At 46.6% G+C, this 16318-nt stretch overlaps 8 protein-coding genes across 8 annotated transcripts; 3 read left to right on the top strand and 5 right to left on the bottom strand.

Annotated features, from left to right (window-relative positions):
* Positions 1-61: 61 nt before the first annotated feature.
* Positions 62-899, bottom strand: BJ212DRAFT_645957 (uncharacterized protein). The gene is made up of 7 exons (XM_041343740.1): positions 688-899; positions 625-634; positions 559-578; positions 475-507; positions 319-415; positions 146-258; positions 62-84 (listed from the first exon to the last, which is right to left on the bottom strand). Exons 1-6 carry the CDS (start codon positions 745-747, stop codon positions 206-208), a joined length of 273 nt encoding a protein of 90 aa, XP_041188794.1. The 5' UTR covers positions 748-899; the 3' UTR covers positions 62-84; positions 146-205.
* Positions 900-928: 29 nt separating this feature from the next.
* BJ212DRAFT_1382660 (uncharacterized protein) lies at positions 929-2010 on the bottom strand. The gene has a single exon (XM_041336709.1). The coding sequence runs from the start codon at positions 1898-1900 to the stop codon at positions 1328-1330; it is 573 nt and encodes a 190-aa protein (XP_041188793.1). The 5' UTR covers positions 1901-2010; the 3' UTR covers positions 929-1327.
* Positions 2011-2171: 161 nt separating this feature from the next.
* Positions 2172-2933, bottom strand: BJ212DRAFT_645905 (uncharacterized protein). Its single transcript, XM_041343738.1, has one exon. It carries the CDS (start codon positions 2854-2856, stop codon positions 2443-2445), a length of 414 nt encoding a protein of 137 aa, XP_041188792.1. The 5' UTR covers positions 2857-2933; the 3' UTR covers positions 2172-2442.
* A 710-nt stretch (positions 2934-3643) lies between these two features.
* BJ212DRAFT_645908 (DOPA-like domain-containing protein) lies at positions 3644-4820 on the top strand. Its single transcript, XM_041343739.1, has 5 exons — positions 3644-4075; positions 4129-4208; positions 4265-4298; positions 4359-4455; positions 4508-4820. The coding sequence occupies exons 1-5, from the start codon at positions 3907-3909 to the stop codon at positions 4608-4610; spliced, it is 483 nt and encodes a 160-aa protein (XP_041188791.1). The 5' UTR covers positions 3644-3906; the 3' UTR covers positions 4611-4820.
* A 2028-nt stretch (positions 4821-6848) lies between these two features.
* BJ212DRAFT_1280425 (PIN domain-like protein) lies at positions 6849-7932 on the bottom strand (the record flags this gene model as incomplete). The annotated part of the gene is made up of 4 exons (XM_041331554.1): positions 6849-7352; positions 7423-7537; positions 7596-7711; positions 7771-7932. Coding segments are annotated over 4 exons (897 nt in total), but the record flags the coding sequence as incomplete, so codon positions are not given.
* Positions 7933-9454: 1522 nt separating this feature from the next.
* On the top strand, positions 9455-9909 carry BJ212DRAFT_1255390 (uncharacterized protein; the record flags this gene model as incomplete). The annotated part of the gene is made up of 2 exons (XM_041329760.1): positions 9455-9624; positions 9678-9909. Coding segments are annotated over 2 exons (402 nt in total), but the record flags the coding sequence as incomplete, so codon positions are not given.
* Positions 9910-10159: 250 nt separating this feature from the next.
* Positions 10160-11308, bottom strand: BJ212DRAFT_1448986 (uncharacterized protein; the record flags this gene model as incomplete). The annotated part of the gene is made up of 6 exons (XM_041338622.1): positions 10160-10465; positions 10522-10538; positions 10581-10679; positions 10729-10874; positions 10924-11000; positions 11129-11308. The coding sequence occupies 6 exons, from the start codon at positions 11306-11308 to the stop codon at positions 10160-10162; spliced, it is 825 nt and encodes a 274-aa protein (XP_041188788.1).
* A 1514-nt stretch (positions 11309-12822) lies between these two features.
* Positions 12823-14001, top strand: BJ212DRAFT_645530 (DOPA-like domain-containing protein). Its single transcript, XM_041343736.1, has 6 exons — positions 12823-13276; positions 13330-13409; positions 13466-13499; positions 13560-13656; positions 13709-13859; positions 13934-14001. The coding sequence occupies exons 1-5, from the start codon at positions 13108-13110 to the stop codon at positions 13809-13811; spliced, it is 483 nt and encodes a 160-aa protein (XP_041188787.1). The 5' UTR covers positions 12823-13107; the 3' UTR covers positions 13812-13859; positions 13934-14001.
* Positions 14002-16318: the final 2317 nt, after the last annotated feature.

Raw genomic sequence — 16318 nt, 5'->3', positions numbered from 1 at the left:
TAGGTGAATCTGATCAGGAGAACATCTACATCACGGGGTAATGATGGATACATTCAGAGAAACCGAGTGATATCACTGCGAAAACTGTGAGAGGAGCGAGCAACGCTCGGTAAGGATGTGTAAGCAGCATGGACTGTGCACGTACATGCGAAAATACTATTCAATATCTGGCATTTCTAGCGAAGTCATACACTAGGCGTCCTCATCAGTGGAAGTCTGCTGCACATACCTCGGGGTTCTCGTTTTGGGTCGAGGCCACTGAAGCAAAGTGTGTTAATTCGTTATCGGGGGGATGTGCAGAGTTGGGAAGGAACGCACGACATAGGTCCACGATGATAAGGACAAATGGGACATGTCGTGCAATGATATAAAGGCCTTTTACCTTTGTCCAACGCGATCGAAGTAGGAATGTCCACTTCGAACACAATATTATCAACATCCAAAACGAGGCGCATCACGGAACAAGTGCATTACCTCTTCGTGGAGTAAGAAAACAAAATCGTAGGTCTACATAAGCAAGTTTAACGGCGGATAGGAATGGATCGAGACAAAGTGTACCCAGAATGTCGCCGTCGATGCTGAACCGTCAGGTTAGAATGAAGAAGCAGTTCAGACAGCACGCACTGTAAATGTACTGGTGACCACATGTTCGTTATTATCCTACTCTCACATTAAGAAAGAACGCACCGCTAAGAGTTTCGAATTCCTGGCTGTTGCAATACCGTCGACTGAATATTCCATCTGCATTCGCCCGAGAAGTGAAAAACCCAAGTTTCGCGAACACGCCTTTTTGACCCTCTCATGACTGAGCTGGGAATTTTAAGGGGAAGCTGTGAGTATTGTTACCATTTGGCTGAGCTTGATGATCATGATGGATCCTTCAATTAGGTTGTATGAGCTGATAATCCTAACCCTAAAACATGCATGCATATATATGGTATGGTATCTAGACACCTGCTCTTATTTCTCCCTGCCAAACCAAATCACTACAACGGGGTTGGGTAGAGCTATTGGGACGCCAACTTAATACCAGATGACTAGAGAGATCCTCCACCAAGTAGTAAGTAAAACAAGGTCACCTGAGCTTGTGGGGGGTAACGGGCGGGCTTAGCCGAAGTCAGGAACATTAACGCGCCGACGCACGGTTACAGCTACTCTTTCTCCCTCTTTACCGAGGAGATACTGAAGGAGGCTCGCGGCTGATGCTATCTGCGTCGTAATAGGGCTCTTTTCAAGAGACCGAGATTGTACCGTTCCTCTCCTTCTCATTATACGTGAGAGTCACAGGTGGATGATATCGATGATACATTGATCACATATGTAACTATCACCGTTTCCCAAATCTCACTACCCATGTCTCCGTAACATTCGCATTTCCGGGTAAATGTCTCTGCTTCTCAAATTCCTTGTCCTTCTCCAGCCCCTCAAACATTGACGTATCCCCCAGCCAATCAACTCTCTTCAGTCGATTGACCTTGTCCTTCTCTTGCCTCGACTTTGCAGCTTTTTGGATTGCTTCCCTCCGTGTCTTATCAACAGCCACGGTTCCCCACTCCGAGTCTTCGATGTGCCTTTGAAGCTGTTTATGCAATTCCTCAAAGATCGCGCCGCATGTGACCACAGACCCGGCAGGCGCACGGATCACGATTGACCAAGGGAATGCCTTCGAGATGATGAGAATATTGAATGTGGGCACATCTAATAATGCTGGAAGGTGGCTGATTTGTTGCCATGTAGATGACGCGATCCCTTCCTGCGTGGGTTTGCGAACGTCGTAGCGCATGCCTGAATTAACTTGAAGGATGTGCCTGAGGCGGTTGGGTCTGAGCGGGTGCGCAGAGAGCATGTCAATATTACATAGGTGAGTGATGCAGATTGAAGGACACGTACAGTTGAACATGTGCCGTCGTGTTGGCTGATCCTGCTGGGTGTGTTGTCTTTGGTACTGGTCCGTTGGTGAGCCAACGATTTGGGTTGATACTCATAATGAAGCTTGTGGTGTATAATGAAGATACATGCTGCGATACACTTTATAGGTTTCGTAAAGGCGTCAATCTGTCGGAAAGAACTGTGACTGAAACTCCTCAAAGTGTAGGTTTCCGTGAGTCTTCTACAGCACCTTGGTAGAGAGTCACGCGATGACAATGACCAGAGATGGCTCTGTGCGCTGCAATCACTCAGATAAGCAAATCAAAGAGGCTAAGCAAAGCTGCGCCATTGCGAGGCGGTAATTGTCACCGCCCATAGCTGAATCATTCAAAATTGACTGCGAAGGCGCTCAGAGGCAATGTAAGAGAAGCTGACTCACTTAGGCGCGTCGTCGACGGGCAGTCCATGGAGGTCGGTTTGTTGAGTGCCGCTGGGTGGAAATGAAACCCGATCGGTCGAGAATCTTCCACTTCGTCAATCACAGCACAGGCTATTTGTGTCAGCCACGTTCTGCTATGCGCACGCACAGTTTTGCTGTTGAAACATTGACACGGTATGTGAGTACTTTGTTCGAATGCTCTGCGTCATGCTCGGTGTCATGCCTGATACTGGATGACGTGACGCAGTGCTGTCTTGAGATGTAAATAGGAGAGACAGAACTGTGACTGTATAGCCACAGTGCTGTGCCTCAGTCATCGCGCATAGACGAAGGGATGCAAGCTCTTGGTGACACGAAACACTGACAGAACATACTAGGTCAGTATTGTTAGATCCCACAAGACACATTGGAAAAGGTGGAGCACAATTGCAAAAGGAGGAGTAGAGACACGGAGAGAAGCGAACAACGCATGCAAGTAGGAGACTGCCGAGCGCACACAAATAGTAAGCGCTTGAGCGACTAGGAGCGCTCAGGCGGTGCATGCACATGGGGGTAGACGCAAACTGTTTCCGCGGGATCAAACGTTCCGTCCTTACATATGTTAGATATATGTGTCAGATTGCCCTGTGGTTCTTCTTGTCAACTTTGCACACGGAAGATTGGAAGACGTAGACTGACAAAAATATTATTTTTTGTAGTTAGTGCATAATCTTGAGGATATAGAAAGTGCTGAATGACGCATAACTATGCAAGTTGCTCAAGCCATAGAGTCAGCGATTGGGAATGGCATCTGCACGTCGATGCACTCATCTACGCACGAGAGCTCTAAAGAACGAAAATAAAAGAGATAAGCACCCATCAGACAGCGTTGGCATCTGATTTGTTAGACAAAACTGGTGAAAAATAAGCGCTATATGAGACTCGTCGCAGCACCAATCGCAGCACCTCTCATATCTGGGATGCATTGCGGCGATTTGACGCTGCGGTGCGCTGCGATCGGTGCTGCGATACTAACTTAGTCTTAATTGCTAAAAAAAGATATTAGGCTCAGGTCCTCCGAGTCATACTAGTAGTAATGTATCCTTTAGTGGTTATTTCTCGCATTTTATGACAGACTTACATAGGTGCAATGTATACTTCAGTGGTGGCTTTTCACTAGACCGATTCAGAAGTCTGATAAACTGAGAGGACAAAACTCACTACAATCGAGCTTTCATTGTTGTAGTTGCAGACACCAAGTACCGAGTAAGCTTATCATAAATTAATAATCATGTTGAGGTCTTTTGACGGTGATAGGTGCGCCAAACGCGGGCACATGATATGTCATGTGATGATAAGCAAGACTACGCCTTAGCTCTACAAAGACTTTACATGACTTTAATTCGAACGTCACGGTAATTAATACTGCAGCGGTCACAGTACCACTGAGTAGTACTAATGGCGCAAATGCCTCACTAAACTAATCATCGCACAGACTCCGTATACTCCAATTGTCCGTATGGTTTGCTCCAATATAAGGTCTCCCCGAGTTGACTCTATTCTTGTCGTTATCGTCCTCGTAACGACACCAAAAACCCCCACCTTACAGTAAGCCTAACATGAGTCAGTGGCCATCTCTTCTAGCAGGGTATGAGGGTGCAGAACCTCTTCCAACCACCTTCAATCCCGACGGAAAATCTCTTTACAACCTACCTGGTCTCCGTTCGGCTGCCTACGACGAATTCCCGAAGCAATTTAATCCGTCTAAGAATGGGTTTGACTTCCACAGTAAGCGAGTCTATTACATGTTATTGGTGTTTCGATTTGACCATGGATGCTAGTCTATCATATGCCCGCCGTCGCTGCTCAGGCGCAGTATGCGAAAGAACTATACGAGCGTGTAAGGAGGGAATTTCCAGAGGTAAGCTCTTTATCTTGCATCATCCAGTAGTCGATTACTCATTCCTTGCGACATAGTTACGTATACATAAGTTCTGGGATGAACCATACGGTGCGCATCCGCTTATCCCATAGATGCAGCACGACATAGTACTCACCCTTATTTTCGAAGGCCCCCACCCTACTGCCATGTTCGAGGTAGATACATTCAATCCCCACCAGACTGGAGCATTCTTTTCCTGGCTTGTTGTCCATCGGGGGCCTTGCGAGTACGTGTCATTCATAGTGTTTCACGTTAGCTTGTTAACCTACATGTTTCAGCGTCCTCGTCCACCCGAACACTGGCGATGTACTCAGAGATCATAAAGAGTTGGCAACATGGATTGGAAGGAGATGGCCATTGTATGAGGAATGTCTTGTATGACCCACTCGTTCGAGTTGAAGACATACTTGGATTCGGAGCGTTCCTTTAGTACGAAGATTTTCTATCCTTTGTGGCATCAGTCTCACAGAAACTCGGCATGATTCATTCATGTAGTATACCACGGCTTGTCTTCCATTTTAGCTGATGCATTCACGATTGGTCAAACCAGTTTGTCTCTATTCAGATATCTGATCTGGTGTCATGTTGGCAGTGTCCAGATTCCAGACCCCGATACCTCGTATTGCAAGTCACCAAATCCTGATCACTCGCCATGAAGCTCAAAGACCAGAGAACTATCAATATCACTGAACGACAACAGGAGTTGGACAAATATTGTCTTCCACGAGATATTGGACCTCGGGGATACCATCATGGATAGGGAACATCTTGGCCAGCGGCTCGTGGAAAAGGAGGACAAAATTATTGTCTCGACGAACCCCCGAAGGGACTTGCACCGGCTGTCTCGTACTTGCCAGCTGAAATCTTTATCCGAACTTTTAAGTTTTTGATTACAGTGTCTGATCTGCGGCTTAAATGTTCGTCCAGGAGCCCTAGATGATGAATTAAGCCGCAGATCGGAACCGTATTCTCGAGCCTAGAATGATCATGAATCCATGCAACTTGATGTGGGAGTCAAATATAGAACATAGAAATGCTTGCACTAGCGCGTCACCCCCGCGTCACGCCGCGTTAAAATAGCCACGCCCCTCGCTTGGGTAAGTCCGTGCTGGGCGTGATGAACTCTACTCACAAAAACAAAACCGTCCGCTGGCGGGCGTGACGTTCGGCAAATGCCGTGGATCGGTTTCTTGAACGTTCCATCGGGGGCTCGGCGTCGCTTACGTTGGTCACGTCCCTTCCCTTTTTTGGCGCACGGATTCCCTTGCGATTTCCCTTTGCGATTGCCGTTCCCTTCGCTGACTCTCTTTCTCGTTGTAGCTCACCCCCGTCGTCCAGGCCGTTCGAGCCGTTGCTTCTGCCTCCTCTGTTGGCAGTGACAGCCTCCAAGAGACCACAACGACCACAACGATTGCAATAGCAATTGTTGTGGTCATCCTTGTCCTTGTTGGGCTCAGCATAACATACTACTGGTGGTGGCCTGCCATTCCAGTCCACAGCTTCTACAGCTGGATGCCATGCTTTGTTGTCATCCCACTAGAAGAGCACAGGCATAGTGAAGAGTGCAGAAATCAGGGCATTCCTGATATCCCCCCAGCATGCACAGTGTGCAATCACAGCTGGGAACACTACAGTGAGTGCACTGTCAGCTGTTGGCCAATGGATATGGTGAGTATTTAGTATTTGAGTTTTTAGTGTTTTCTTACCTGGGAATGAACTGCAGATGTCAGATGTGGCCAGTATCAGCTTCGGTGATCATTGAAGTGAGCCTGCTGCCATGAGTTCAGTGCTGCTGCCACCTGCTACTACTAATGGGGCCAAGAGCTGTGCTTCCTCTGTCTGTCCAAAAGACAGTGACAGCGACTCCTTCTGGTGCCCTGAAGCTAGTGACATTGAGCACTGCAGTGAGTGCAATGCCAGCTTTCTGGAGATGGTGAGTCCACCTCCATGGTGTATCAGTGTTTCTTGCTTTATTCGGCACTTACTTACCTGGAATCCTGCAGACAGATACCAGCCCAAGTGAGCACACTCACACAGCTTAGTGCTGAGTAGGGAGACAATAAGAGACGCTAACACTATCATATATGCAGATACAAGTACTATATGAAAAATGACATGGGCTCTGTGCATCTATTTAGTCTGAATCAGTAAGTTCCAGTACCTCCAAGGCATAAGCATCAAAAGTATGTCTCTTCCTCTTTGTGTTATGTGACGCTTGCTGTTTGGCAGTGTCTCCATCAGAATCAGTTAGTTCTATTACCTCCATGCCCTGATGATCACAGGATGCCACTGCAGTGGATGCACCCAGTCGCCACCTCTTGCCACCTCTGCTTCTGAATGCATGAATGAGTGCTGGAAGATAATCTTCCACCAATGGTACAGGCACCCAAACCTGGCTTGCCAAATCCACCAACATGTCAGACTGTGAGTTGATAATGGTGGCAGACTCAGCGGGTGTCCACTCTGCCATGTGCTGGACTTGCATCACACCTTTCTTTGCAGCAGTGATGAGTGTGCGTGACTTGACCTTGACCCAGTACTGTTTTAAGGCATGCGAGGATGGTGCGTCTTGTTCAGAGTGGATTTGGATGATGGACTCTGGCTCAGTCTAGCATAATATCAGAATGGGGTAGTGTGACAGTAAATACGCACTGGCCAGCTCACCTCTAGAAGCACATGGATACAGATTCCAGGCCAAATGTAGTCCTGCAACTTCCACATAGTCCCCATACTCTCTGCATCTCTTACTGGGCCTGGGAGTGTGTATTTTGACCAGCAAAAGTGGAACTCACACAGGTATGCGAGATTCTCTAAGTCCAAGACCTTTGAGTGGATGAAATCATGACTGACTGGCTGTGCAGAGGTCGGGGGTTTGACATATGCCAGTACAACTGATACATCAGGAAAATTGTCAGGAACATTGTTCAAAAACCTGGGGTGATGCCAGCCAATGTGGCCAAGTGGATCCTTGACAAGGATTTCTTGCAGGTGACAGGACCAGCCACAGATATAGTCCTTCAGTCCTTCATGGTTTGATGTGAGTGAATGGGCCTGAGCCTCTTGAAGGAGATCAGTCACCAATACCATATTGTGCCAATCCACGTGCCATTCTCCACCCACAGCCTGGAAGTCCATCCTGGGAGTAAGGTATGCTAAAATCAACTGCAAATAATCGAGCAGGTTCTAAACTTACATGGTAGTCACCACCACACAACAGAGCCATAAGCAGAAGGCCGCCATTAGAGAGCATTACCTCTCCATGTTGCTGAATATTGTCAGCAGAGTAGATAATAATGTTGTCAGAGCAACTTGGATCACTGTAGCACTGCATAAGATGTTTGAGAATAGTGATGGTGTTAGAATTACCTCCTGAAGACATGTGAAGCCCCAAATACCAGTGCATCACTATCCTCAGTGATGACCGCATCGATAACACCACTGCAACTAAGTGCAGCAAGTTCTGCCTCAGCCTCACCAGCAGCCTTGAAAGATTAGTAGTAACAGTAGATAATTATCTAAAGCAGCTTTGAGAATGACTCACATCATGGACGGCAAATCCCAATGTCTGTGCAAAGTGCTTGAATGGTTCTGTCAACCATGGCGGAGTTTTCATGATGTGCGTGCCTCTCTTGATAGTGGGCTTGGCTGGTCCATCAAAGATGACAATGACCTCACTTGGAATGCAGTACAGATGAGCTAATTTTCAAAACAGTGACTTTAACTCAGCATTTGCTCCGGCTTGAGCATGACCTCGGTAAGGGATATGTTGGCTCTCAGCCATCCAAAGACTTGCATCATATTATGTGAGTTTGGACTTTGAAGACTCAATCATTGAGAATGCTCACTTTCCATCAACACCCAGCCGAAGCCTGTTGTTTTCGGGCCCTTCAATTGATGAAGGATCTTGTTTCTGAGCAACAATCCAGGAAGTGGCATATTCAAGCAGTGAGTGCTTGTCTCCAGCTGGAGCAACAGCCTGAATAAAAATAGCTCTCAGAATACAAAAAACCAGTAGCAAGGTGAATGTATATACTGTCCAGAGATCATTGATTCCCATGACAGGCAAGCTTAAGGATGGATAGAGGCCCCTATCCACTATTTGCTCATCATGTATGTAATTCATTAATTCAATGATAGCATTTGAACTCACGAAATTTTTCAGACACTGTTTGTCTTACGCCATCATTTCATGATGGAGACCACAACCTTGCCCTTTCCTGTAGGCTTTGACACTAGTAGTGGGCAACCACAAGTAGAATTATTGTCCATGTAAGTTGGTTTTCTTACTTTGGAGGTTCAAACTCAACATGGTAATACTAGTTTGAGCATGACGGTGAAGACTCTCAAACACTACTGCCACATGTTCAGTCTCAAGGTCTGTGCCAATAAAAGCCTCCTCCAATCTCAGCTGGAGGAATTCAGTAAGGACCAAGGCCAGTGGGACAGGTGAGTCTGATAAAATATATATTCATTTGCTGAGGGAACCTGACTATCGCATAAATTACTACAAGGCTTTGTCCAGGCATGCATTGGCCACACAAGGGCAGTCACACTGTCACTGGAGGGGGTAAGAAAAAATCAAGCCATCTGAAACTATCGGTGCAGCATCTTGCAAAACTCCATGGGGATAGGGATGCCAGTGCAGTCCATGATGAACGCAATGCAGTCGAGCATTCGAAGGATTTATGCACTCCACAAGAGATTGATGAGATCCTTCCATGGGTAAGTCATCAATGCCATGAGTTAATGACTTGATCATACTTACAATAATGGTCACTGGCAGGCACACACCATCATCACAAAGCACCTGTACAGGCCTGAGTCTGAGGTAACCACCAGTGAGCCAATGTCAGCTAGGCCTAGGAGAAGTGGGGTATTCCTACCTCAATGGCAGACCAAGAGCACAATTTCCTCCATCACATCAGAGGTGGGCACTCACTCAGTCATTTGTCACCATCTGAACCATGGTTTTTCAGATCGCACAAAAAGTTAGTGCTGGGATAATTGCCCGACTAGATGCAACAAATACAGCTGACAGCTGTAATATTGATTTGGATTCCAAGAGTCTCATGGCACCTTCCTCTGATAGTGAGTCCATAGCCCATGCAGTGGATGAAACACGTCACCTCAAGCTAGGAGATGGGACTGAAGTAAGCTTTGTGGTTAGCGACATGCCAGATCCTGTTGCCGTCACATTCAAGCAGGATATCCCACATCTCAATGCCATGTGGGATGATACCAGTCCTTACTGGGGGAAAGAATCAGTGCTAATGATTAAAGGACACCCTATTCCAATAGTATACTGGCCATATGTTTACCGTTATGGCAAATATGGCCAGTGGCAGGGAACTAAAAGTCAATGGATGGGTTGGAGGGTAAGTGAATGCATTTGCTAGTATAGTCAACTCACTCACTCTTGCAGGATATTGTCTCTTGATACTGTCAAAGCACACCAGAAGACTTCTGGAAGGAATCTTCAGTCAATGGCCATGCAATGAAGTTCACAAGGATTGTCGACGAACTTCACAGACAGTGCAATATCAGCAATGACGACATGGTTACACGGGTCCGCAAAGAGTTTGGGGATGCATTTGACTCACTATTCTCATATCACAAGGGAGATGAGGTTCATGTTATGAGAAACAAGTCAGCAATTGTCTGCCACTATTGGCAGTTAAAGAAACTCCAGTAGGTATACTTGTACTTTTCCCCTTGCTTTGTCCCATAGTTCCCAAACTGCAACCCATGTTGAATCAATCTGGTACTCATTTGAGTTTTTGTAAATGATGCTCAGTCATGTCTTGGAATGTGCCATGGGTGATGCCTTGATAAGTCAAAGGTTAGGCTAGCACTTAAAACTTTCACACTATATTGCATAATCAAAGCATGGTCATCATTAAATTGATGTAAGGTAGTACAAGGTAACAGTATCAAGCACATGGGCATGACCTTCCACAATGTGGGCACTTGACAGATGGGCTGCAGTCAGGGTTGAAAAAATGCTCATGAGGCTCTGTGGCATCATTGTTGTGTGAGATGAGATATTTGACAATCATTAAGTTAGTAAACTTGAGGCTCCAGCCTCCCCATTCACATATGTGATGCAGCAGCCACCAGCGTTCAATGTGCAGATACTGGCAGCCCCCATGCTGAAATGAATGTGTACCATATGATGAGGGATCCACCCCAATATCCAGGAGATTGTTGCAGAACAACTCTAAAAATTGTTCGGATGTCTAAATCGTGTGATTTGATGAGATTCATGATGTATTCCATCCAGAAAGGGGCTTACCAAAGGCTGGTTGGCTTCTGCAATTCAATCACCCAAAGCAAACTTTCAGAATAAATAACCAGTCAGAATTTTAGAGGCTGCGATCCACTCAGCAATAGCTTGAATGGCACATAGGTGCTCTTCTGTGGGCATGATCCACAGCCAAAAAGGTTTGATATCTGAATTGTTGTTAGTGTGTTGAATCCAGGCCAAGAAACTATTCCGCACCACCATTTTGGTGTGTTTTCCTGAATGGAAGCATCAGAATAAGACCATTAGAAAAGAAATGAAGGTCATGAAGCTGTATTTTCAGGACTTCATCAGAGCATAACATACAAAGAAATGCTATTGTGTAAGCAGCATGCAAGCAACGCCTGATGTGTCCACCAGCCCACTGCGATGACTCACTAGAGCCATCACTACGTCCTCCAGGCCAGGTAATCAAGGATAGCCCAGTTATCAGGGCAATGGTTAAAGTGATACATTCTTTTCAGAATATGCTGTGGGCCAGCAATAATCAGTGGAGTAGCTATACAGAGGGAAAGTACTGACAGACATGATAGCACGAGCACTGATTGCAACCTTGCCTGCCTGAACCTGTTGAGTAGCAAGCAGACATGTCAAGTACATTCTTAGCATTAGTGAGTAATCTTACCTTGCGGCACCACAAGCTGCACATGTAACTAGACACCTCAACTGACACTGAGGGGTTACCTAACATCTGGCTGCTACACAACTCTGATTCATGCACATGCAGATTGCCTAGACCCTGCAGATGCCCAAACGCATATGTCATTGCTGCCCGCATCTTCTGGGCATGGCCATATGATCCTCTCTCATCAGGTGGATGGCTTATTCATCCCATCAAGTTTCATGGAGTCACATCTGGTACTGAGAGCATGTGAAAAGCAAAAAAAGAAGTGGGAGGTGTAGGACTTATGCATCCATGATCCACGCCACAATGAGGTAAGCTGCTTCTCAGCAGGGTGAATGAGAAAACAGGGACTCACCATCCTGAAGGAGGCCATGCTCCCTCAGGAAGGTGTCGCAGTTCAAGATTCATCTGCAATTTTCAGTGAAGGGGCTGCATAGATCAATGAGAACAGACTGCACACCTTTTATACTCAGACTCAGTGCTATCTGAGATTCCTTTTGACATGTGTTTTAGAGTCTCTTGAAGGGACAAGAGCCCATCTGTAACACTGGTGCTGTTATCAGCTGCAACTTCAGGCAACTCAGACTGTGAGAGTTTCCTGCTCTGCAGCAACATCATCAGCAACATCATCCAGCTCAAGCACTGTGTCTGGTGTTGCAAGGGCATTGTAAAGCCCAGGATATGTTTCACGGTCAAGTGGCATGTGGGATGGTGGTGGTGGGTAAGGACAGACAAGACTGAGCCTTATATTGACCAGGCCCCTATGTAATAGTGATGTAATCAGCAGCAAACTTTGTTGTATGGGACAACAGAACAAGATACCTAAGTCATGAAGTGAACACTGGACTGTCTAGGTGCACAAAAGTACCATCTAAGTGCTCATTGGGACCGTTTTTTTTCTAGTCAATGGTGTCAGACAAGCATGAAACCATCGACTTTAGCTGAGGAATATGCTTGCTCACCAGTGGCTTCCTTTGCAGAAAAAAACAGTCTAGTCCATATGGCTTGCCACCAGTCACACCTCGATATCTGCAAGTGATCACCATGTCCATGCCATAGAAGATCTCCGGTGGGATGTGAAACTACACAGCCATAAGTGTTACAGCCAACACCATGATCAAAGGCCCTCACAACTCACATACCACCTGCTCAAGGCAGTACCAACAATTCCATATTGGGCAGCAAAGGTGCATCTGTGTTGCAAACAGGCCAGGGGATATTTAATGGGCTGGGGAAGCACACAGTTTGATTCCCTCACCCACTGTTTCTCTCCCACTCTCAGCAGCCTTGACATTCTCCCATTCACACCCTTATGCCCCACCCATATCCTAATCCTCGTCTCCCAACCTCTCAGTTAGGGAGCCTGGACCTGCGAGATGCCATGTGTAAGTCTCATTATTTTCGTTAGCGTTGGCATTGACAGCGTCGCTGCTTCACAGGAGATGCCACAGAGCGCGTGCCATCAGGCCGTGTTTCGTCTTTCTCTGGTCCCTGTTTCGTTCTTGCCTTTTCCCATGTCATTCTTTCAGTGGGTCAGAGTGGGTCAGTGGTTGATGGCGAGAGCATTTGGCAGGTCAATGGAGAGCTGGAGGATGGCTGGACACTCGATGGATCGGGCTGAGTTCAGACGGTCACGTCGTCACGTCGTGACCGCCAGTGACTGGACTGTTTGTTTTGCAGTTCGCAGGTTTACTTCGCATGACGATGTTACCCTTTTGGTGATGTGATGGAAAGGAAATAGTGCCTATGCTTTGATGACGATGATACTCACCACCCCTTGCAGCAGCTGACTTGATCAGCAATATAAATTGTTATGCCCCACTAAACTAATCATTACACAGACTCCATACTCCAATCATTTACTCCAATATAAGGTCTTTTCGAGTCGACTATCCTTCAAGTTGTCGTTATCGTCCTCGTAACGACACCAAAAGCCCCACCTTACAGTAAACATGAGTCAGTGGCCATCTCTTCTAGTAGGGTATGAAGGTGCAGATCCTCTTCCAACCACCTTCAATCCCGATGGAAAATCTCTTTACAACCCACCTGGTCTCCGCTCGGCTGCCTACGACGAATTTCCGAAGCAATTTGATCCATCTAAGAATGGCTTCGACTTCCACAGTAAGTGAGTCTATTACATGCTATTGCCGTTTCGATTTGACCATGGATGCTAGTTTATCACATGCCCGCCGTCGCTGCTCAGGCGCAGTATGCGAAAGAACTGCACGAGCGTGTAAGGAGGGAGTTTCCAGAGGTAAGCTCTTTCTCTTGCATCATCCAGTAGCCGATTATTTATTCCTTGTGACGTAGTTACGTATACATGAGTTCTGGGATGGACCAGCCGGTGCGCATCCGATTGTCCCATCGATTCAGCACAGCGTGATACTCACCCTTATTTTCAAAGGTCCCCACCCTACCACCACGTTCCAGGTAGATACATTCAATCCCCACCAGACCGGAGCATTCTTTTCTTGGCTTGTTGTCCATCGGGGCCCTTGCGAGTACGTCATATTTATAGTGTTTCACGTTAGCTTATTAACGTACACGTTTCAGCGTCCTCGTCCACCCGAACACTGGCGACGCACTCAGAGATCACACAGAGTTGACAACGTGGATTGGAAGGAGTTGGCCGTTGTATGAGGGATGTCTTGTATGACTCTACTTGTTCGAGTTGAAGACATACTTGGATTCGGAGCGTCCTCTGGTACGAAGATCCTCTTTCCTTTTTGTCATCAGTCTTACAGAAACTTGGTATTATTCATTCATGTAATATACCAGAGATATATCACGGCTTGTCTTCCGTCTTAGCTGATGCATTCACAAGTGGTCACCGATTTGTCTATTCGCTGTCTATTCAGACATGATATGATGCCTTATTGACAATGTCCAGATTCCAGACCTTGACACCCCGTGAGTCACTTATTGCAGGTTGCCAAATCTTGACCACTTTGTCATGAACCGATGATCTTCTACGAGATATTGGACCTCGCGGATACCGTCATGGATAGGGAACATCTCAGCCAGCGGCTCGTGGAAAAGAAGGACGAAATTATTGAGTCGAAGGGACTTGCACCGACTGTCTCGCACTTGCCAACTGAAATCTTATCCGAACCTCTAACTTTTTTACTACCATCTCCTAGACGATCATTTGAGCCGCAGATCAAAGCCGTATTCTCGTGCTGTTGGCTAGAGTATGTCAACAATGGTGAGACGTTGTGGCCATGGCCAGTTTGTGGTGCAGACTCTCCAATTTCTATGTTGACGATGACTACTGAGAATGGGAGTGGGTAGCTTTCTACTACAGTAATTCATGGCTCAAGCGACGACGAGATTGTCCGCTCTCATTACAACGCCAAAGATTTGACGACCAAACTACGGCGCCTTGTTCAACTTTACATGAACAGAGTCTCATCATGTTCGAGAGCGACGTCAAACCAGAATGTTTGCTAGCAGACCTCCATAAACTCACCACCTCCAAAACTAGTACCCAAGCCCAAAGCTCTAACGAGAGACTGCCGAAAGCGAATACTTATACCCACTTTGCACAGAAGAATATGCGCGAGGAGGCACAAACCGCTGATAGGATTCAAGGATTACTGCGGTAGAGGGTGCGCAGTCTCAAAACTATGACTCGGGAACGCCGTGGGTGTGTGTGCTGCCTATCTCTTTCTTGTTACCGTGTTTAGTTGTTGGTGGGTCAGCGCCCTCAACTCTGCTTTCTTCTGTCGTTTTGTAAGCTTCTATGTTCGCCCTGCGAGTGTGCATCCACAACCATCTTTCGCTTCCTGTTAGATTTCTGAGACGATTCAAGGTCGAAGGTCTACAGAGAACATGGGGTGGTGTAGCTGGGGGGAGGCTCGCATCGAAACCGGATGAATCAACCGCACCTTGTTCGATTGCAGTGCAAATGATAGCTACTTTGGTTTATGCTTTATTGTGGTAGTCATTCGATACTGTCCAGATCCGTGTTTAGTGTTTAGTCGGGCGTGGGATCGGCAGAGAGGTGGAGCGTCATCATGATCGTGCATCCAAAGGGTATACACATTAATGAGCATGCGACGCGACATGACAAGCGTTGTGAACTTGTCGTCGAGGGCATTATTCCAGCTGAAGTCTAGTGCAGCACTAGACTTGTGCTCAGCTTCGTTGAATATCTTCCTGGTTGAAAACAAAGTCAAGCACTGACGGTGTCATAGATATGTATATGATGGATGATGGATGAAAAATAATTGCTGCTGCGCGAATAGTTTCTGTGCGAGGTCGTTGAAACCTGACAGCACAGTTTAGACTTGGATACATTATGGTCGTGGCCCGTGGCACACCTTTCCCCGAATTTGAGCTTGATTAATGATTCCGAATCCGCCCTTCTCACGGCCTTTGCACTGCTTCGTATTTATCATCTTTCGGTGCTACACATACTTGAGCCAGTAGCTTGTTCAGCGATAAATTCGTCCCCACAGATTTGGCAGCGCATATGGATCGGTATGTCCGACCATGTGAGCGGGGAAACAGCTCGCAAGTGCAAGCTGGAGAGTTTTCACTTCAATATTCAACATTCAACATTCAACTGTGAGGAGGCGAGTCGTAAGAGCAGCTCTGGGACGTAGCAACGCTCGCGCCAACGTCCGTACACACGAAGCTTCTCTCCAATCACTCTCAGGTTCTCCACCCTCTAATACTTGCCAAGTTACGTAACAAGTTCAATTTCTTCAATTTGCCATCTGCGGTTATACTCTGGGATTACATCATGTGAGATATATCCTGGTGTATCAGGTCGACTGATCAACCAGCACTGTGCAGATCTGAATCAGTCTCTTCGGAACCGACTATCTGCGATATATCTTCAATGTATACAAGTGCCGCATGTTTGAGGTCTTCGAACAGATTCTCATGTTGTCAACTGCTTCAAGTTCGCCTCCTACACACAGCAATGTCGCTCTTCTCAATGACATTATGTTTTTCTATCTCATGATCATGTTCTTCTTGCATCAACACCCAACAGTTACTGCCCGAGATAGCGGGAAGTACTAGTGCTGATAGCGGGCCTCAAGTGTGTAGTGCCCTATTATTATTAACATTCCGCAGTAGAACGAACTTCCTTGCTGAGCGCTGAGTGATCATGGGCAATTGGTGACAAATGTAAATTATATTTTTGAAGAGCCT

This window comes from Suillus subaureus, assembly GCF_016647635.1.
Source record: "Suillus subaureus strain MN1 chromosome Unknown BJ212scaffold_37, whole genome shotgun sequence".
Taxonomy (NCBI): Eukaryota; Fungi; Basidiomycota; class Agaricomycetes; order Boletales; family Suillaceae; genus Suillus; species Suillus subaureus.
Note: the sequence above shows the minus strand (reverse complement) of the source record. Positions and strands in the feature narration are given on the sequence as shown.